The sequence below is a fragment of the Pelodiscus sinensis genome, chromosome 3, assembly GCF_049634645.1.
Source record: "Pelodiscus sinensis isolate JC-2024 chromosome 3, ASM4963464v1, whole genome shotgun sequence".
Classification (NCBI taxonomy): domain Eukaryota; kingdom Metazoa; phylum Chordata; order Testudines; family Trionychidae; genus Pelodiscus; species Pelodiscus sinensis.
Genome location: NC_134713.1, coordinates 79,420,836 through 79,442,569, shown reverse-complemented (window position 1 = coordinate 79,442,569; position 21,734 = coordinate 79,420,836). Strand labels below are relative to the sequence as shown.

Here is a 21,734-nt window from a genome sequence, read left to right as displayed (position 1 = left end):
TTTTTCAAGGACTCCTCTGAGGAGCTTTTTTAGAGACAAGAATTGAATTCTATCCTTTGATTAGCAGCAGTAGAGATGATTCCTCCTCCTCCTCAAGAAGACAAGGGATTTTATTTAAAAATGTCCTTGTCCTAAAGAAGAATGGAGGGTGGTGATCATTCTTTGATCAAAGACTTCTTAACAAGTTCATAAAGAATCAAAAGTTCAGAATGGTGACTTTAAAAATTATAACTCTTTCACTAGAGAAAAGGGAATGTTTTTAATATTTAACGTACAAGATGTCTATTTCCATATATGATGCACCAATTGCAAAGAAAATGTCTATGTGTCAGCATAAGCCAGGATCATTTCCCTTACGAAGTGCTTCTCTTCAGCCTTTCCTCAGTTCCTCAGACTGTTCTCCAAGGTCCTGTCAATAGAAGCTGCTTACCATAGACAAGAAGCTATCCTAATCTTCTGATACTTCAGTGACTAGCTACTTAAAGGTCATTCCTACAAAGCATAGCTATCATTCACCCAGATGGCCTTGCTGTGTTCCAGGAGTTAGGTCTTCAGTTTAAATATTAAAAAGTCCACATTAACCCTGGACTTGTGGACTGCGAGAGCATCCCTACCTGGATAGATTCATAACTGTCAGGTCTGTTATGGGCAATTCTGGGAAGCTCTCAAAGAACAGTAAGTAAGGGACTGTCTTCAGCTTAAGGAATAATGGCAGCTGCACTTTTGTGACAGATAATGTAAGACTGTACCTCTGCTGCTTCCACGGTTGTCTCAGTACTACATATTTTCTAATCAAGGACACCTTAGACAGAAAGGTGATGGTTCCTTTACAAATGAAGAACTCATTAGATTGGAGGATAGATCAATACAACATCTGCACAGGCATTTCTTTCTGTTGCCCAGCCCCAGCAGTCACTGTAACAAAAGATACATCGCTGTTTGGCTGGGAAGCCCACCTCAGCACCCTCACAACTCAGGGAAGATGGACAACTCAAGAAACCAGTCTCTACATCAATATGTTGTAACTCAGATGCTTGCCTTACTACCCCTCGAGAGGGCAAATCAGTCAGGATCACAATAGACAATGTATCCTTTGTGTTCCATATCAACAAGCAGGAAGGAGCAACATCTCCCTCCCTGTATGCTGAAGCCTTGAAACTATGGAATTGGTGCATATTTCATCAGATCTCAGTTTCATTGGTCTGCCTCCCCAGTATTCAAAACACCACAGCCTGTGTTCTCAGCAGACAATTTGCACAGGACCATGAATGGGAACTAAACACTTAAGTTCTCCCCAAGCATATACCAAAGATGAGGACTACCAGAGATGGATCTTTGCTACATCCAGGAACAGAAAGTATCCTCTTTTCTGCTCAAATAGGGAAGCAGGGGTGTCCAGGCCATCACTTCTTAGGAGATCCCTTTCTATTTTGGAGGAAGGGTCTATTCTATGTGTTTCCTCCAGCACCACTGATACTAAGTGTGATGAACAAGATCAGACAGGACAAAGCCAGAGTTAGCCTTATACTGCCCATCTAGCTGAGTCAAACTTAGTGCCTTTACCTGCTTCCCCACTGTGTCTAGCTGTTCAAGTGCCCAACTACTCCTCATCTGCTGTCATAGGATGTGGATTGTGCACTTCATTTCATCCTAGCATAGCTCTGCCTAAGGATATGGCTTCTAAGTGGTTCACAGAATGCCTGGTCGACACTATGCCTCCCCCCTTCCCCCTGCATCAGTCTGAGGCTGTGTGTATACTACATGGCTCCATCGATGGAGCCATGTAGATTAGACAAATAGGCAAAGGCAAATGAAGCCGCAATTTAAATGATCACAGCTTCATTTAAATTTACATGGCTGCCGTGCTGAGCCGACAAACAGCTGATCGGCTGTTTGTCGGCTCAGCGCGCTAGTCTGGACGCTCCCCTGCCACCATCAAAGCCCTTTGTCGGCAGCCCCGGTAAACCTCATCCCACGAGGAATAACGGGGCTGCCGACAAAGGGCTTTGATGGTGGCAGGGGAGCGTCCAGACTAGCGCGCTGAGCCGACAAACAGATGATCAGCTGTTTGTCGGCTCAGCACGGCAGCCATGTAAATTTAAATGAAGCTACGATCATTTAAATCGCGGCTTCATTTGCCTTTGCCAAAAAAACAAATCTACATTTAGTTTAGACGTACCCTAAGATACACAACTTCAGATACATGAAAAGCATAGATGGAGTTGACGTACTTAGACCTATTTACCATGGTGTGTTCCATGCGGTAAGGTCGGCAGCTGATGCTCTTCAGTCGACTCCACCTACTCTTCTAGTCCTGATGGAGTATAGAGTTGATGGGGGAGTGTTCGGAGGTCAGTATATCGCATCTAAGCAGATGTGGTAAATCGACCGCTGATGGATTCCGATCGCTGCAGCATTACTCCACCATGTCGTGGAGGCAAGCCCTTCAACTTCAACTGTACTTCTGTAGAGCAGTAGGTGTTACTGAATGGTAGAAAGAGATCAATCCATGCTATTTACCTGCAGAAATGGAAAAGATTATTTCATTGGTGTCGTCAGTGCTGCCTCTTCCCTGATTTGGTGCCACTTTCAGTCACTCTGGATTTATCTGTTGGATGTAAAGAAATTGGGCTTATCAGTTCAATTAAAGTGAATTTGGCCCCAATGTCAGCCTTTCATGTTAGAAGGACATGAGCCTTTTATTTAATATGACCAAGCAATTTAAGAAGTCACCTAGGTTCTTTGCTTCCTTCATGGATCCATGCAGTCCTCAATCTCTACTCAAGAGACAATTGAGATGTATATCTAACTCTATTATTACTTGTTATGATGCTGTGGGTATTCATCCCTGCAGGCACCATTTACAGCATTACTGAAAAATGTATCAATACCTAAATAGTTACCTCTTCATGGGCTTCAATACATAGGTTTTCAAAACATTATGCACTGATCTTATGGGTGCTCTACAACTCAACCTCCTTCCACTCAATTTCAGACTGTTCCTTAACAGAGGTTTGGGTAGAGAAGGAACTGAGCATGGTTCAGCCACACACCCCTATATAGCTTTGGTATCCATCATGAGGAGGCATAGGATGCTTGATAGGGTCGAACTGATGCTACTAACTTGAATTCTCCAATCCAGGGCTTAAGAGGTGCAAGCACACCTGAAATGGATCACCCAAAGAGGTACACAATTTGAACTGCAGTTATTGAACAATGTGTGTAGCCTCTTCTTAATGTTGTTTAGAATACTGATTTGAATATATTCTTTGACATATGTATCATGCTTTCTTTAAAACATAACTACTTTTTGGGTAGGTGATAGAAGTTAAACATGTATTTGTAAACTGCAAATTAGACTGACACAGATCTGTGAATGTGTAAGGTTGCTTCTACTCTATGTGGAGATTAGTAAAATATAGCATCAGTTTGATATCCAGACCTATCAGTTGTGTTAAGGCCTTGACAGCAAAAGTGGCAATAATTAGGTTGGTTATATTACTTGCCCTTGATTTTCTTTCTTTTTAGAAAAAATGTGACTTTGTCCAGGCAAAGTCAAATCTCAAAGTCTGTGGTTTACTTTAAGGATATTAAATTTAGATTAATCAACTAATTGAATAGTTGATGCAGTTGCATGCCGGCTCTTGCTACATTTCAAAGGCAGAAGCGCTGCGTCGAGCACGGAGTCAGCAGGGGACTCAAGCAGTCCCCTACTAACCTCCACTCCCTGGTTTTGAAATGCACAAGAGCCCCAGGAGGCTCGCAGGGAGCCCGGGACCAGCAGGGGACTCAATCAGTGGGAGACCTCCTGCTTCAATCCCCTGCTGGCTGTGTGCTCCCCTTGTGCACACTTTGCTTTTGAAATGTGCCTATCGGATAGACTTATCGGATAGTCAACTAGTCGCTTACATCCCTAGTTTACTTTCCCTTTTCTCAGGGCAGAAGAAAAAATGCAGTGTGCGTATATATTATTTTTTAAGTTATATGTACCTTTTAGAGAACTTGAGACTATCTTTGTCAGCAACTTGCAAAACCAAAATCTGCATAAGTCTTAGAATTCATGTGACTTCTTAGAACACATTCACATGCTTCATGATTTTGAAAGAATCATATAAATATGTCACATGGCAAGCCAGGAGACATGTTTTCCTGTTTGTAACACATGGTCAAAGTATACATTTTTTTTAAATTAAACAAACAGCAATCTTTGTACATGATCATACTTCCTGGCTCCCTACTGTTTATAACCTAGGTGTTTGCTTTCACAGATGGAAAATGGTAGATCACTATATTAGCCATGTCCGTGGAAATCTCCAAATGTTAGAGCAGTTGGACTTGATTGGTAGAACCAGTGAAATGGCAAGGCTTTTTGGAATTCAGTTCTTGCATGTACTAACAAGAGGTTCACAGGTAAGTTTGAACTTTCCTGACACTTTTTTAATGGAAAATAATTGTGTGCAAAGTTTTAATTTTCCTTTGGAGCTGAAATTTTCCATGCTTGGTCTCAGCCTGAAAGTGAAATTTCTTTTAAAAATTGGGAAACATGGTTCATCATGCTCAAGACAGTTGAGAAGACTTTCTTAGATGTGCAGAGATATGTGAAATATGTTTAAAATTACATATTCTAATTAGGAAGAGCTCTGCAGAAGCTCTTCTGAGTAATTTGAACATTGTAGGAACTGTGATTTTACATATTGCATAATTGTTCGGGACACAATATTCAGTTACCGTAGAGTCCCTATCATCCGACCTAAACGGGACCGACACATGGTCGGATTACCGAATATGTCAGATGATTCCGACTCTACTGTAGAGAGCAACGGAACAGCTGATGCCGCTCCTGCCGGGGAGATGCGTCCCCAGCAGAGCAGCATCAGCTGTTCCGTTGCTCTCTAGGAGAAGCTGCTGCTGCTGCCGCTCCAGCCGAGATGCTTCCAGGCAGGAGTGGCAGCAGCTGCTCCAAGAGAGCAAGGGAACAGCTGATGCCGCTCCTGCAGGGAACGTCTCACGCAGGAGCGGCATCAGCTGTTCCCTTGCTCTCTAGGAGAAGCTGCTGCCACTCCTGCCGGGGCCGCTTAATTCCCGGCAGGAGCGGCAGCAGCTGCTCCTAGAGAGCGATGGGGCAGCAAGCAGGGCCGTTCTCCTGGCCCGTGCTGCATCCGATCCTGCAGCTCCCGGGGACAAACAAGGGTTGAATATATAGCCATATGTTCAACAGTGAAATATCCACTGTACACCTTTCAGCCTAGTGCTGAATGAGACAGAGGACAGCTAGGAAAAAATCACGTGACCATTATTTAAGGACTTTATGGTAATATATACATGCTGGGGCAGAGTTAAGCTAGAACAGTTAATTTGAGCTGTGGAATTTCATCACTCTGAGGGTTTGTCTGCATGGGGAGTATTATTATGGACTTAGGACTTATAATGTTCTGTTTCAGAATTCCATCTCCTGAGGTTTATCCTTGCTCCCCTTAGCCATTTGTGTATAGGGGCAGTGTATGTGCCTTGTTGCCAATGCTGTGTCTTGGTGGTAGTTGAATGGGTATGGGTAGTTTCTTCCTCAAGATGGGTCTTCCCCAATTTGGGATTTGCAGTTATAGTTGTGTCTAAGGATGTTAAATATCGAGTAATTGAGTAGTTAATGGAATTTCCTTAGACATTTCCGCATTACTCTGGCACTGCCTGCAGTGGTGGCCCTGGCACCATTACTGGTTCTGTTCCAGGTCCCAGTCCTGGCACCAACTCTGGTGGTGGCAGCACTGATATCAGCATCCGAACCGGTACCGACCCCAGCATACATCTTGGCACCGACAATACCCACACAAGCACCAGGACCATCCCTGACACCAGAGTTGACTCTTTTATATATAAGCCATCATCGATCCAGTAGATCATGAAGTACATGTATGTCTTTTCATAAAGAAGGTGGTTCCGAGGCCTGAACTCAAGTTTTTGCCAAGAGTGTTTTCTTGGCAGGTCCTGTTTCTGAAATTTGAAGGGCTGCAACCTAGGGTTCAGTATACACTCTTACATGCTTTCTAGCTGGATTCTAGTGCTGATGATAATTTGCTAGAAGTTGTTTCAGTCTCTATTCATTTAGGACTTTGTTCCCTCCTCCATGTTAATTTCAGAATTGGTTATCAAACTACTCATAAATGGGACTATGCGTAGCCATTGAAAGAAAAAAATGAAGGTTACTTTGTAACTGGAGCTCTTCAGGATGGTTCTATAAATTCCCACTTTCCGCCCACCTTCCCCTCTGTCAGAGTCCTTATGTTTTGTGCCTCTGGGTTGGTGGCAGAAGGAGCTAAGATTGTAGAGGGACATGTGTCCCTTACATAGCCTCTTACTCAAAATGTTCAGAGACACTGTTAAAACAGGGAGGCAGAAGCAATGAGCAATTGCAGCCATCCCCAAGCAGATTTGAACTTGGGACCTTTGGAGCTTAGTATAGGAGCCTCTACCCTCTTAAGCTAAAAGCCAGCTGGCTGTCAGCCCATGCTGTAGAGGTCTCTTGTTCTTATCTGTTGCTGTGGTCTAGGTGCCACTGCATGGGACCGTGAACCACATTAGGGCTACATCTACACTGCAAGCTTATTGCACAAAAACTTGTGGAGCGTCCACATTACAAGCCCATTCTTGCTCAAGAAAGCTTACAGTAGCTCATCAGAAGAGAGGGCTTTTTGTACAAGAGTTATTCCTCTCCCTACAAGGAATAAGCCTTCGAGCTCTTGTGCAAAAAGGATAGTGTGGACGCTCTGCAGGGGGGCTTTTGCGCAAGAACTGGCCTCCGGGGGAAAAGCTCTGCTGGATACTCCTGAAAACTTATCACAGCTCTATAGTTCCTGTCTGCTGGCCCCTTTAGCCCCGTGGCAGGAAGGCACACTCCACCTAGTTCCTGGCCCGGTTCAGGTGGGCATTAAATTGTTTCCTGCTGAAGTCCAGGTGTTGGATCTATGGCTTCATAAGCCATAGTATAAGGGGGTAGGCCACATGTCCCATGATGCACAGTGGCATCTGCACATCCCCGATGGCGAATTCCTGGTGGAGGAAGAATGTGCCTGCCTGCAGTACAGGCTGGAGTTTCTAAAGATGCGGGCGTCATGTGCCCTGCCCGACCACCCCACAAAAACGTCCGTAAAGTGTCTACAGTGGTCGACCAGTGCCATGGAAAAGTAGCCCTTTCTGCTGATAAAGCGGGCCGCTAGATGGTCAGGTGCTCGGATGGGGATGTGTGTTCCATCAATGGCTCCCTTGAAGTTGGGGAGAACTCCAGGGCAGTGAATCTGGCCACAGTGGCATCCAAGTCTCCCATCCAGATGACCCTCTTCAGCAGGAGGGAGTTGATGGCCCTCACCATCTTCAGAAGGACACTGAGAAACACAGAATACAGAGGTTGAGAAGGAGGGGGAGCATGAGTCCTTGTGAGGTGTGGAGGGGGCAAGGAAGGGGGCAGGTGGGACGCCAGTGCAGCCCCTGTCCACAGGGAACTCAGGATACCAGGAGGCTTTCTGGGAGTGGAGCTAGGAATGCACTGGCTGCCAGCCCCACCCCTCCGGAGACTATTGAATAATCATGTGACCAATAAAATTGTGTGCGGTTACATGATTATTCAGTTCCACTATATCTAACATCTCTAAACCAGTGGTGGGCAATAATTTTTGATGGGGGACATTCCAAGTGGTCAAGGGCTGCATTTTTCTGTGGAGGTGGTGCGAGGTCTGGGATGAAGGTTGTGTGCAGAAGGGAACTCTGTGTAGGGGACTGGAGTGCAAGAGAGGGTGTGGTGTCTGAGAGGGAGTTTGGGTGAAGGAAGGCATTGTGACCTGAAGCAGAGGATTGGAGTGCAGGGTCCAGTAGGGGCTATGGGTACAGGAGAGGATTCTGGCCTGGGGGAGGGGTGTAGGAGAGGGTGCAGGTTCTGAGTGGGAGTTGTGACCTGGAAGGTTGCAGAGGGTTTCGAAGGTGACTTGGAGCAGGGAGTTGTGGTACAGGAGGGAGTGAGGTGCCAGAGACATGCTCTGGGCCAGGAAGCTCTTACCTAGGCAAATCCCAACCAGCAGCCCAGTGGAACCCTCAGGCAGGCTTTCTACCTGCCACCGCCCCAGACCACTCAAAATCTATGGCTGCTCGATGTGGTTCTGTGCACTTTATGTAGGGTCGTGGGAGGATTCGCATGCTGTCCCCGTCCCCAGCGCAATCTCTCAGGTCCCATTGTCTGGTTTCCAGCCAGTAGGAGCTTAGATTGTGCAGAGAGTGGGAGCAGTACATGAAGCCTCCATTGCCCTCCTGGTGCACAGCATAGAGAGGCACGTGGAGCAGCCAGCTGCTTTGAGCAGTCTGGGGCTGCTGTATGCCAGAGGGTCCTAGCAGGCCACGGGCCAGATTGCAAGTCTTGGTGGGCCAGGTCTAGCCCATGGGCTGTATCTTGCTTGCCCTTGTTTTAAACCTAACAAAAATACAGCATTGGTAAGAACTTGCACGCTGGAAGTAATCATAACCACAAATATATTGGTTTGGGCATTCATTTTGCAGCTTCACTTTGATGTACATCAAAAGTGCAGTGTTTTCAGTACTTATCCCTAAGGGTATGTCTACACTACCACCCTAGTTCGAACTAGGGTGGTAATGTAGGCAACCGGAGTTGCAAATGAAGCCCAGGATTTGAATTTCCCGGGCTTCATTTGCATAAAGCCGGGCGCCGCCATTTTTAAATGTCCGCTAGTGCGGACTCCGTGCCGCGCGGCTACACGCGGCACGAACTAGGTAGTTTGGACTAGGCTTCCTATTCCGAACTACCGTTACTCCTGGAACATTTAAAAATGGCGGCACCCGGCTTTATGCAGATGAAGCCTGGGAAATTCAAATCCCGGGCTTCATTTGCAACTCCGGTTGCCTACATTACCACCCTAGTTCGAACTAGGGTGGTAGTGTAGACATACCCTAAAAGACATAGAAACACAAGAAAGAATTTTGGCATATATGTTAGAAAAGTGTACAGTGTGTGGTTGTATTCTATTGGAAAACTTAATATCTCTTGGTTAAAGGGCAGCACATCCCCAATTTATATTCTTACAGATATAAATAGTTAGCATGTGTATTGCACTTCAGAAACATTAACTATAATTGTCACTTATATCAAATTTTGTTTTGCAGTATCGTGTGGAGTCAATGATGCTGCGTGTTGCTAAACCAATGAATTATATCCCTGTGACACCTAGTGTCCAGCAGCGAGCTCAAATGAAAGCCCCACAGTGTATTCCTCTAATAATGGAGCCAGAGTCCCGCTTCTACAGTAACGCTGTTCTTGTACTAGATTTCCAGTCACTATATCCGTCTATTGTGATAGCATACAATTACTGTTTTTCAACCTGCCTGGGACATATTGAGAACTTAGGAAAGTAAGTTATTTTTCTTGCTCATATACACTTTGATCCCGCAAGGAATCCTTTGTAAGGTGCCGAGAACCCTCATCTTCCATTGAAGACCATGGAAGTTGAGAGTGACTCTCAGAGGGTTACTATAAAAATAGTGCTAAGCTTCACCAATACATTTTTTTTAATTCTGTAATTAAAAAAACCTGGGCTCTGACTGTTTTAGAGTGAATCAGAATCCAGATAGAATCTTATTGGTCTCTTTTCTATTTTGCCATAACAACATGCATATGTATATAAAATGTTTGCCACCATATTTCACTATAATTTAAAGGTGTTTAGTCTGAGAAATTAAAATGTGATATCTAAATTTATTTAGACGTTTTCCAGACTGAACATTCCTCCTTTAAATATACAGACTATATGGCAATATGTTCATAAGGGATGTGAAAGGCTCCAGTTAGTGGTTCCGGTTAACTGATGAAGGCTGGAACAGCTCCCCACCTGCCACAGGCAGAGGGCTGGCCAAAGCAGCCCCTCTCTGTGGTGGGTCCAGGTGCCCTGCAGAAAGGGGCTGCTCAGCATCCCAGAGCCCAGGTGCCTCACAGGCAGGGGCTGCTCTGGCTGGGCTGGAGCAGCCCCTTGTCTAGGGTGGGGTAGGAGATGTGCTTCACTCCAGCCTGGCCTCAGTAGCCAAGGGGATGTCCTCCCTGTTCACGCCCCCTTTAATAATTTAAACAGCATTTAACCGATTAACCAGTTAAATGGGCTTTTACATCCCTAGTACTAATTTAAAAGCTGTTGTTTCCTTTATTAGTAAGTTAATGATCCAAATCGAAGGCTACACTTAATTATTCTGTACAGTACGTCTCCACTCTTAGAAACCAAAATGTTGGTTAATTTAAAAAACAAACAAAAAACAACTGCTGCTACTTATAATTGTAAATGTCTTTGTGGAACAATAGTTGCCAGAGTCGGGCGATATTTAAAATGATGTCCGGACTTAAGTATAAAGTTTTGCAAGTTTCTAATATGAAATCTTAAACAATTCATAGAAAGGTTATATAGATTATCCAATAAAGCACAGACAATTTCTGGCTGAATTTAGATAAAGTGACCTTCTGGGTACCATGGTGATATGTACGGAACAGATTAATAAATTAGTTTCAGCATAGCATTTGGACACACATTGCTCTGAAAGAATATCATTTGTAACTGAAAAACTTTAAACTGTGGTAGGCTTGTCCATAGCAGTCTGTGACTATAATCATACTATTTGTGTTGGTACTAAAACTATTTTACTGTAGACTCATACTTCCATTTGTTCTGAATGTAAATTAAGTAATTATTTTGTGTCTTTATTTAATTTTTTCTTTACTAGATTTGATGAGTTTAAATTTGGCTGTACTTCCCTCAGAGTACCTCCTGACTTACTTTATCAGCTTCGGCATGATGTCACAGTGTCACCCAATGGAGTGGCTTTTGTTAAGGTAATGATATTTCATTGCTTCTTGTCAGATATTTTCACTTTTATTTTGTTGGTTAGTCCAAGATTAAATACGCTGCTGGTTTGGTAACAAACAAAATATTTTCTGTCAGTTTGTTGTCTTCCAGCACTTGCCAATACAAAGCACTTAATTGGTATTTTGACAGTTCAGGAAATAAATATGATAATTGCCCTATTTGTACTTTTTACCAGGGTTTCAGTAAAGGCTCTTTTTCTATATAGGTTGAAACTCTGTAATCCAGCACTCTCAGGACCTCACTGGTGCCGAGCCAGAGAATTTGCCAAATCACAAGAAGTCAATATAGCAGCATTATAAACACTTCCACTACTTACTGGGCTGTTAAAAGACATTTAGGGGTAAATTGGAGTTAAATAACAGCACAGAACACTGAGAGCCAGGATTATTGGCTGTAAACAAAATATATGGGACCCTGGGAAACTTGGCCACAACCATGATAAGTGGATATCGGGTTAACTAAAATTATGTTGGACCACGGATGTTGCCAGACCAGAGAGTGTCAGAATAGAGAGGTTCAACCTATATTTGTGAAATTATATATCTGATCTGTGATTGTGATGTATTTGTACTACTACTTCATAATGGAATACCAGTTATCTATGTATAACAGTTTTGCTGCTGCTCAGAAAGGCCTGTGGAGATGAAGATAATTAGTTTGAATTCAACTGTTCTCATTTCATGTTATGTGTAGACCTAGATGGCTATAGCGAATGTACACTTTTAGCCCCAAACAGTTTCAGCTTGTCTCCAAGGAAAATAACATAAGAATGGCCATACTGGGTCAGACCAAAGGTCCATCTAGCCCAGTATCATGTCTTCTGACAGTGGTCAATAGAAGATGCCCCAGAGGGAGTGAACAGAACAGGGAATCATCAAGCGATCCCTCTCCCATCACCCATTCCCAGCCTCTGACAGAGGCTAGGGAAACCATTCCTACCCATCCTGGCTAATAGTCATTGATGGACCTACCCTCCATGAATGTATCTAGTTCCTTTCGTGAACCCTGTTGAATTCCTAGTCTTCGCAACATCTTCTGGCAAGGAGTTCCACAAGTCAACCATGCACTATGTGAAGAAAAACTTCCTTATGCGTGTTTTAAACCTGCTACATATTAATTTCATTTGGTGACCCCCTACTTCTTATGTTATAGGAACAAGTAAATAACTTTTCCTTATTCACTGCTTCCACGCCAGTCATGATTTTATAGACCTCTATCATATCCCCCCTTAGTCTCCTCTTTTCTAAGATGAAAAGTTCCAGTCTTTTTAAACTCTCTTCATATGGGACCCGTTCCAAACCCCTGGTTATTTTCTTGCTGTTTTGGTTTTACTTTTCTGAACCTTTTCCAATGCCACTATATCATTTTTGAGATAAGACAACCACATCAAGCTATTCAAGATATGAGTATACCATGATTTTATATAGAGGCAATAAGATATTCTCAGTCTTATTCCCTATCCCTTTTTAAATGATTCCTAACATTCTGTTTGCTTTTTTGACTGCCACTTCACATTGAGTGGATGTTATCCACAATGACTCCAAGATCTCTCTTGAGTTGTTGTAGTTAAATTAGTCCTCATCACATTGTATGTATAGCTGGGATTATTTTTTCCAATGTGTATTACTTCACATTTACCAATATTAAATGTCCTTTGCCCAATCACTTAGTTTGGTGAGATAACAGTCTGCTTTGGTCTTAACTATCTTGAGCAGTTTAGTATCATCTGCAAGTTTTGCCACTTCACTATTTACCCATTTCTCCGGATCATTTATTATAGGATTGGTCCCATTATGGACCCTTGGGGGACACCACTAGTTACCTCTCTCCATTCTGAAAACTTACCATTTATTCCTACCCTTTGTTTCTAGTTCTTTAACCAGTTATCAATCCATAAGAGGACCTTGCCACCTTAAGAGCCCTTTGTGAGGGAACTTGTCAAAGATTTTCTGGAAATCTAAGTACACTGTATCTACTGGATTCTCCTTGTCCACATGTTAGTTGACCCCTTCAAAGAACTCGAGTAGATTAGTATGGCATGGGGTCCCTTTACAGAAACCATGTTGACTTTTCCCCCAACAAATTGTGTTTGACAATGTCTGTTATATGTCTGACAATTTTATTCTTTACTATAGTTTCAACTAATTTCTCCGGTACTGATATTACACTTAACCAATCTGTAATTGCCAGGATCACCCCTAGAGCCCCTTTTTAAATATTGGTGTCAGATTAGCTATCTTCCAGTCATTTGGTACAAAAGCTGATTTAAAGGATAGGTTACAAACCACAGTTAATAATTCCACAATTTCACATTTGAGTCTTCAGAACTCTTGGGTGAATACCATCTGGTCCTAGTGACTTGTTACTGTTAAGTTTATCAATTTGTTCCAAAACCTCCTCTAATGACATCTCAATCTGGGACAATTCCTCAGATTTGTCACCTAAAAAGAATGGCTCAGGTTTGGGAATCTCCCTAACATCCTCAGCCTTGAATATCGAAACAAAAAATTCATTTAGTTTCTCCACAATGACTTTATCATCTTTAAGTGCTCCTTTGGCATCTCAATTGTCCAGGAGCTCCGCAGGCTGTTTAGCAGGCTTCCTGCTTCTGATCTGCTTTAAAAAATAGCATTTTGCTATTACTTTTTAATTTTTTTGGCTAGCTGTTCTTCAAACTTCTTTTTGGCTTTTCTTATACAGGCAGTCCCCGAGTTACGTGGATCCGACTTATGTCGGATCCGCAGTTACGAACGGAGATTTTCTCGCCCCGGAGGACTGGAGCGGTGGGGCGCCTGGTCCCGCCGCCCGCCTCCTCCGGGGCGAGAAAAGCTGCTCCCCGTCTCCCTGGTCTGCTGGGGGAGCCAGCAGACCAGGGAGTCGGGGAGCAAAGCAGCGGAGGACCCGGGGCCGGACCCGCAGCGCTTCCAGCTGATCTGGAAGCGCCGCGGGTCCAGCCTCGGGTCCTCCGCCGCTTTGCTCGGCGTCTCCCTGGTCTGCAGACCAGGGAAACGCTGAGCAAAGCGGCGGAGGACCCGGGCCGGACCGCGGCGCTGATCTGGAAGCGCCGCGGTCCGGCCCGGGTCCTCCGCTGCTTTGCTCCGTGTCTCCCTGGTCTGCTGGGGGGGGAGGGACACAGCTAGTGCCCCCCCCCCCCCCAGCAGACCAGGGAGACATGGAGCAAAGCCCGGGGCCTGTGGTAGAGCAGGTGGAGCGCTGCCGGTTGGTCCCGCAGCACCGCTCCTTGGCGCTACTGGACCAACCCGGCAGCACCCCAGCTGCTCTGCCCTAGGAGTCCTGATTCAGCCGCTGCTGATCAGTTTCAGCAGCGGCTGAATCAGGACGCCTGGGGCAGAGCAGCTGGGGTGCTGCTGGGTTGGTCCAGTAGCACCGAGGAGTGGCCGCGCTACTGGACCAACCCAGCAGCACCCAAGCTGCTCTGTCCCAGGCGTCCCCAAGTCAGCCACTGCTGAAACTGACCAGCAGCTGACTACAGGAAGCCCGAGGCAGAGTTGCTCTGCCCCGGGCTTCCTGGAATCAGCTGCTGATCAGTTTCAGCAGCAGCTGACTTGGGGATGCCTGGGGTTCTTAAGTTGAATCTGTATGTAAGTCGGAACTGGTGTCCAGATTCAGCTGCTGTTGAAACTGATCAATTTCAGCAGCGGCTGAATCTGGATGCCAGTTCCGACTTACATACAGATTCAACTTAAGAACAAACCTACAGTCCCTATCTTGTACGTAACCCGGGGACTGCCTGTATTTCAATTTGACAGAGTTTCTGTTCCCTTCTATTTTCCTCACTATGATTTAACTTCCACTTTTAAAACAATGCCTTTTTATCTCTCACTGCTTCTTTTACTTTGTTGTTAAGCCACGGTTGCACTTTTTTGGTTTCTTACTGTGTTTTTTAATTTGGGGTATACATTTAAGTTGGCTCTCTATTATGGTGTCTTTGAAAAGTTTCCATGCAGATTGTGGGGATTTTACTTTTGTCACTGTACCTTTTAATATCTGTTTAACTAACCTCATTTTTGTGTGGTTCCCCTTTTCTGAAATTAAATGCTACAATGTTTGTCTTCATTTCAGATTAGTATATTGATCAATACTTTGGCTGGTTTTGTTACTAGAACTCCTCACTTTTAATGTATATTCATGTCAAAGGCTAATTATTAATTCCTGCCTTGTTTCAGTTGGATTTTTTTTAACAATTTATTTCTCTTTATTCCTTTTTTTGTTTTTGTTTTTGTTTTTTGATAGCCTTCAGTAAGAAAGGGTGTATTGCCAAGAATGTTGGAAGAAATTTTGAAGACTAGGATAATGGTGAAGCAGTCAATAAAAGCTTACAAACATGACAAAGCTGTCACTCGAATGCTTGAGGCACGTCAGCTGGGTCTAAAACTGATAGCTAATGTCACATTTGGTTATACTTCTGCTAACTTTTCTGGAAGAATGCCATGCATAGAGGTAAGGGATGCAGATACAATTAAAAGGGATTTTGGAAAGGGACTGTTAATAAACCTGCACCAGATAATGTAATGTCATTGCTTGGAACATAAGTTTAATCTAAATCTACTACATATTTGAGAGTGTGTGTTATCTGTCTGCTCAAGAACTTCTAAATGGTAAAAGCTAGGGCCACCAAATTTGGTTAATAGCTTCTTTTTAATCATAAAATCAGGGTGGTCAAATATTGGAATAAATTGCCAAGGGAGGTGGTGGAATCTCCCTCTCTGGAGATATTTAAGAACAGGTTAGATAGACATCTGTCAGGGATGGTGTAGACGGAGCTTGATCCTGCCTTGAGGGCAGGGGGCTGGACTCGATGACCTCTCGAGGTCCCTTCCAGTCCTATGATTCTATGATTCTATAACTTAAAACAAGGTCAGGGTTTGGTTATGGCAGGATAATGGGATGTGTCTGGAGAGGGATTGCTTCTCAGAAAACAATACAGAAAAGAGACAAACTCACCAGGCAGGTGAAAGGGTCTGGGTGGGGGCCCCCTCCTCTCATCCCGGAACTGCCCCAACACAGAGTCTTCACCCTCCAGGCGCTCATTTGGGAACATTGTTGGCTGTTCTAGGGAGTGAGGGGAAGTGCAGGGGGCAGGCAAACCTCGACCTGCCACAGCCAGGGGACATGCACTCCTCCCCTGGCTGTGCACGCTGGAGCTTCAGCAGCCATGGAGAGGTGCTTCTCACTTGGCCTCAAACTGCTGTGGTGAGAGAGAGAGGACTATCCCAGCTCTGCCTGGATGGGAGCCTGCATACTGAACTCCTCAACTGTAGCCCCACCCCAGAGCAATGATTCAGATGAAGCATGTATATTTTCATTTTATTTTCTAAAAAATAAAAATTAATTGAGGTAAGGACCCACGTAATACCTGGCAAATCTTCTAGTACTGCCATAACTGCTGAGGTGGGTTTTTTAAAGTATCCAAAATACCCTTTGTTTTAGTTGTGAGCTTACTTCAGAATGGTTTTCAAAATATTAACACAATACTAAGAACCAGTGTTTTCATAAAAATGGATTGCAGTTGAGTTCAAACTTTAGAAGTAAACTATTACAGAAGGCCTGGAACAGCTACATTAAAAAACACTAACAAAAAACACCCTGTATAATCCAAAAACTAGAGTAAACTGAAAGGTTTAAATACCAAGGAAGGAAGAAGATTGCTTAGAATGTTCATAAAGACTACAGCTAGGAGTACAATAAAAGTATGCTAAGGAAAATGTAGACCAGGATCAGGAAAAACCTCACAAGGAGTGGTATTCATAGTTTAATAAATGCCCTTAATGAAGTGGTAAAAATCCAATCTCTTAAATCACTGAAGACTAGATTATACTGAAAATGTACTGTATGGAACAAATGTGCATTAGCAAAGAGATAGACATGATGACCTATTTTTTTTCCTCTCTCATTTCAACTATTCATTAAAAGCAGAGGCAGCTTGGACAGACACAAAACATGTGTATCTTTATTTGCAGGTTGGGGATAGTATTGTCCATAAAGCCAGAGAGACCTTGGAGCGAGCTATAAAACTGGTGAATGATACAAAAAAATGGGGAGCTCGGGTTGTATATGGCGATACTGACAGGTAATTAATAGATGTTTTTTTTATGCTGTTTTCTTCCTTTCCACATGACAGCAGAGCAATCACCACAATCTGCCTTGAAAAACTTATGACAGGATTCCATGGACCTTTCTGATGTTTTAATAAATGATTTTTGCCTGTTGCATGAAACATACAGTTCAGTACCTATTTCAGTTCACAATGTTAAATTACCTTTATAGAGTCTAGCTTGGCTCCCTGACTTTACAAAACTGTGGGATAGAGTCAGCTGGGCTACCATGGCAGTTCCCAAGCTGCTTCTAGGGATAGGGGCTCCCTTCCCTCCCACCACTCTCACAAACACTGCCGTTCTGTTTTTTGCTGTGCTGGTGCTACTGTTTGACTTTCAACCACTGCTGTTAGAACAGAATTGGAGGGTGTACACTCTTCAAATGATCGGACACCTGCTGATACAGTTCCTAACTGGTGTGATGTGGGGTGGTCAGGCCAGAGCTGCTCCTTTTGAACCAGCTGTCTTTTAGATGCTTCTGTGATCTGAATCTAATGTTTGCCCTACATGAAGTACGAAACCAACTTGCTCTTCATAACTCATTGTTCTGCAATACATTTACTAAAAATAGAAATAAGACCAATCCTATTAGCTAATACACACATTAAGTAATACATTTTTGGCTGGCTTTCTATAAAGAAAAATTGACCATTAATCTCTCAACATGTCAGAGTTCATTATGATAATTAAAGGAGCTTTTCTTATAGAAAATAATGACAACACTCTGCTGATCTTTGTTGATTTTAAAAGTGAAAACAAGCAAGAGGAGATAACGTTTCTAGTAACTACAGTCCGGCACATAAAAAGTGTCTAATTTTCTCCTGTTTTATATAGTGCTCACGATCAGCACAGTAACATTAGCCATTGAAAAATTATCTTTAACTCTGTGGCATCCTTAGTCCTTTACTAATTTGGTATCAGATGTTGAGGTTTCAGTGCTAAAAACTGAGATCCCAGTTATTCTATGCATTTCACCATATGTCTTGTCGATACTGGCAATTTTATACATATAAAGGCCACAGCAAGAAGCGTTTGGTTCTCTTTGCAAAGGCCTTTAAGCAGGTTTAGGCAAGTTTCACCTATCAAATCTTTGGAAAAACATGCATACGCTACTTATCCTCAAGACTTATAGGATTTTCTCAAGTTTGCCCAACTTTCAGTGCCATGACAACAGATACTTGACCTGTTTCTCAACATCACTTCTATAGTTCTGATCCAGCAGACTGTAAAGTTCTTGTCTCATCTGGAATAACTGAAAGTACATGTGCTTTTTAAAAAAAAATTAATAAAAGTCTTTAGAGTTCTTTGAAGGGGTTAACAAACATGCGGACAAGGGGATCCAGTAGATATAGTATACTTAGATTTTGAGAAAGTCCCTCACCAAAGGCTCTTGTGTAAATTACATTGTCATGGGATAAGAGGGAAGGTCCTTTCATGGATTGAGAACTGGTTAAAGGCAGGAAACAAAGGGTAGGAATAAATGGTAAATTTTCAGACTGGAGAGGGGTAACTAGTGGTGTCCCCCAAGGGTCAGTCCTAGGACCAATCCTATTCAACTTATTCATAAATGATCTGGAGAAAGGGGTAAGTAGTGAGGTGGTAAAGTTTGCGGATGATATCAAACTGTTTAGGATAGTCAAGACAGAAGCAGACTGTGAGGGACTCCAAAAGGATCTCACCAAACTGAGTGATTGGGCAACAAAATGGCAAATGAAATTTAATGTGGATAAGTGTAAAGTAATGCACATCGGAAAAAATAACCCCAACTATACGTACAGTATGATGGGGGCTAATTTGGCTACGACAAATTAGGAAAGAGACCTTGGAGTTATCGTGGATAATTCTCTGAAAACTTCCACACAGTGTGCAGTGGCAGTCAAAAAGGCAAACAGGATGCTAGGAATTATTAAGAAAGGGATAGAAAATAAGACACAGAATATCTTACTGCCCCTGTATAAAACTATGGTACGCCCACAATTGACTACTGTGTACAGATGTGGTCTCCTCACCTCAAAAAAGATATTTTGGCCTTGGAAAGGGTTCAGAAAAGGGCAACTAAAATGATTAGGGGTTTGGAACAGGTCCCATATGAAGAGAGACTAAAGCAACTGGGACTTTTCAGTTTAGAAAAGATGAGACTGAGGGGGGATATAATAGATGTATATAAAATCATGAGTGGTGTGGAGAGGGTGAATAAAGAAAAGTTCTTCATTAATTCCCATAATATAAGGACTAAAGGACACCAAATGAAATTAATGGATAGCAGCTTTAAAACTAATAAGTGAAAGTTCTTCACACAGCGCATAGTCAGCCTATGAAACTTCTTGCCAGAGGAGGCTGTGAAGGCTAGAACTATAACAGAGTTTAAAGAGAAGCTAGATAAATTCATGGAGGTTAGGTCCATAAAAGGCTATTAGCCAGGGGTGGGGAAGGAATGGTGTCCCTGGCCTTTGTTTGTCAGAGGCTGCAGATGGTTGGCACGAGACAAATGGCTTGATCATCGCAAGGCTTAGAGCTCACCCCTTCTTCAGGGACGTGAGCCAGCTCCCCACTGCAGGTTGGGTGCCCCGAGCTGCACAAGGCTGATCAAACCAAACCAGGGCCAGATCTGCCTGGCATTGGGAAAGAAGGGTTGCGGGCAGTCACCACCTCCTATTATTACCTGTGGTCACCTGTCCAGCAGAGGGCAGTGCCTGCAAGGAGTGCTTTCCTGCAGCACGCAGCAGCTGCAGAAAGGCACCTATGCCCTATCCCCTGTCCCCTTCCATCGAGACCCCTCCCCCAATCCTCTATCCCACCCAGACTCCCATCCCCACTCCCAGCTCAATCCTGTACCCTGCTTCCCACCCAGACCCCGTATCCCCAACCCAAGCTCACTCCACCCTCCCTCCCACCCAGACCCTGTGCCTTCACCCTGTTCCTGTATCCCCTCCCATTCAGACCCCAGCCCCAGCTCACCCCTGCACTCTACCTTCCACTCACACCCCTACCCCAAGCCTGCTTCTGACAGCCCCCTCCCACACACTGAACCCTTCATTTGTGGCCCCATCCCATAAAATCTACTAGCCTCAGGCCCCAGAAGAGTTAACTCAGCTCTGGGTGTAAGCCTAGAACCTTGGCACCTCCCTTTCCCTCCTGTGGGCTGGAGCTTGAGGTGAGTGAGGTGATTGTCTTTTTTCCCTGATTCTCAGTTGGGGACCACATTTGTGAGGGCTTTTTTCTCCTTAAGGGCTAGGTCAGTAAATGGGATTTTTTTCTCACTTGTGTGTGGCCCTTGACTGATTTTTCTGTGGGTCAATGCCCTGGCCCAAAAAAGGTTCCCCACTCCTGATCTAGAAAAAGTCTGTTATAAGCATATCTATCTAGTACTATACGTACATCTTTATAAAACAGCATATTCGTAATCTGTCTGTACAGGAAGAGTCAGATGGAGATAACATGTTTTATTCCCTATGAAGTTCTACCCAGTAAACAAGCCAAAATGAGATGCATGAATTGTGGATTGAGCATTGAGCAAAGGTGACCATTCACACTGCTCATTTATTGTGTCTGGTTGTCTGCAGATATTATTGAATCATAGAATAATAGAAGATTAGGGTAGCAGAGACCTTAGGAGGTCATCTCGTCTAACCTCCTTTCCAAAGCAGAACCAACCCAAACTAAGTCAGTTTGTACTTGATGTATGATTTTGTATCTGGTATAAGGACTTCACAGCCATAAGGACTTAAAGATTCAATTTTTTTTAAAAAAAGCTGAAATTCTGGAGAACAAAATATCCTCCTCCAAATGAGAACCACCTCACTAAGCCATCAAGTGCCGTTCCAATTTGACCCCTTCTACTCAGCCACTGCTCTAATAAATTCATGCTGAATAAACTATTTAGTACCATTTATATTCTTTATCCCTCCTCCAAATAAAATATGCTGTTTCTAGCTTAGCTACCTACAGCCTAACACTTTCTAAGTCCAGGCACAGCATAGAATCTTATGTTCCTGACGTTGTGGCACTTGGGGCTGAGTTAAATGTCTTGGAGCCAGAAGTGTAGAAATCTCTTGAGTGGAAGAACTGGGATGCATAGACCACAAGGAGAAGTGAAGGAAACCAGAAAATTAAGTCCTGTAAAGAAAGTTGGGGAGGAGGGATTGCTGAGAGAAGTCGAGTATGTTTCAATGAGTAGTCTGATGAACTATCTCAATAATTTTTGTTAATCACATATTTCCTTGTTTCCTAATCAAGATACTGGCAAATGTATTCTAGCTTACTAGCCGTTTTAACCACCATTGGCTGGGTCCTTTAGGCAGGGCCTTGGGGATAGGGGAGTGCGACAGTGAGGGTTGAGGAATCCTGCCCACCTGCCAAATACATGACCTCTCCCCCCAGGCTCCCTCAGCCCACCAGGAGCCTTTTCTGTTCCTTTGAGACTCCCCCCAGCCCACCAAGGGCCTCTTCTCTCCCCCTTCAGCCACCAGGATCGGCTTCTTCCCCTCTCCCCTGTTCCACCTCAGCCACCAGGGGTTTTTTTCCTCAACATCCCCCCTCCCCCCCCCAGTTGTGAACAAGGGCCAGGAGTGGGCGGAAGGGTTTGGGGTGGGGGGGGGGCTACTTACCGGTAAGATGGCAGAGCCCCAGACCTGCTGGCCACTCCCTTGGTGGTGCCGCTGTTACCAGTGGACATTCTGCAGAAACCTCTGCCTTGTGGGCTCAATGTCTCCAGTGG

The 21,734-nt window shown here is 43.9% G+C and overlaps 1 protein-coding gene across 2 annotated transcripts in view; it reads left to right on the top strand.

Moving 5' to 3' along the window:
- The window catches only part of REV3L (REV3 like, DNA directed polymerase zeta catalytic subunit), a 222,351-nt gene that overhangs the window by 178,992 nt on the left and 21,625 nt on the right, over nt 1-21,734 (top strand). For both annotated transcript variants that reach the window (XM_075923987.1, XM_025184747.2), the window contains exons 22-26: nt 4,269-4,410; nt 9,160-9,404; nt 10,759-10,867; nt 15,156-15,362; nt 16,883-16,992. In XM_075923987.1, coding sequence (XP_075780102.1) covers nt 4,269-4,410; nt 9,160-9,404; nt 10,759-10,867; nt 15,156-15,362; nt 16,883-16,992 — 813 coding nt within the window. The remainder of the gene's footprint in view (nt 1-4,268; nt 4,411-9,159; nt 9,405-10,758; nt 10,868-15,155; nt 15,363-16,882; nt 16,993-21,734) is intronic.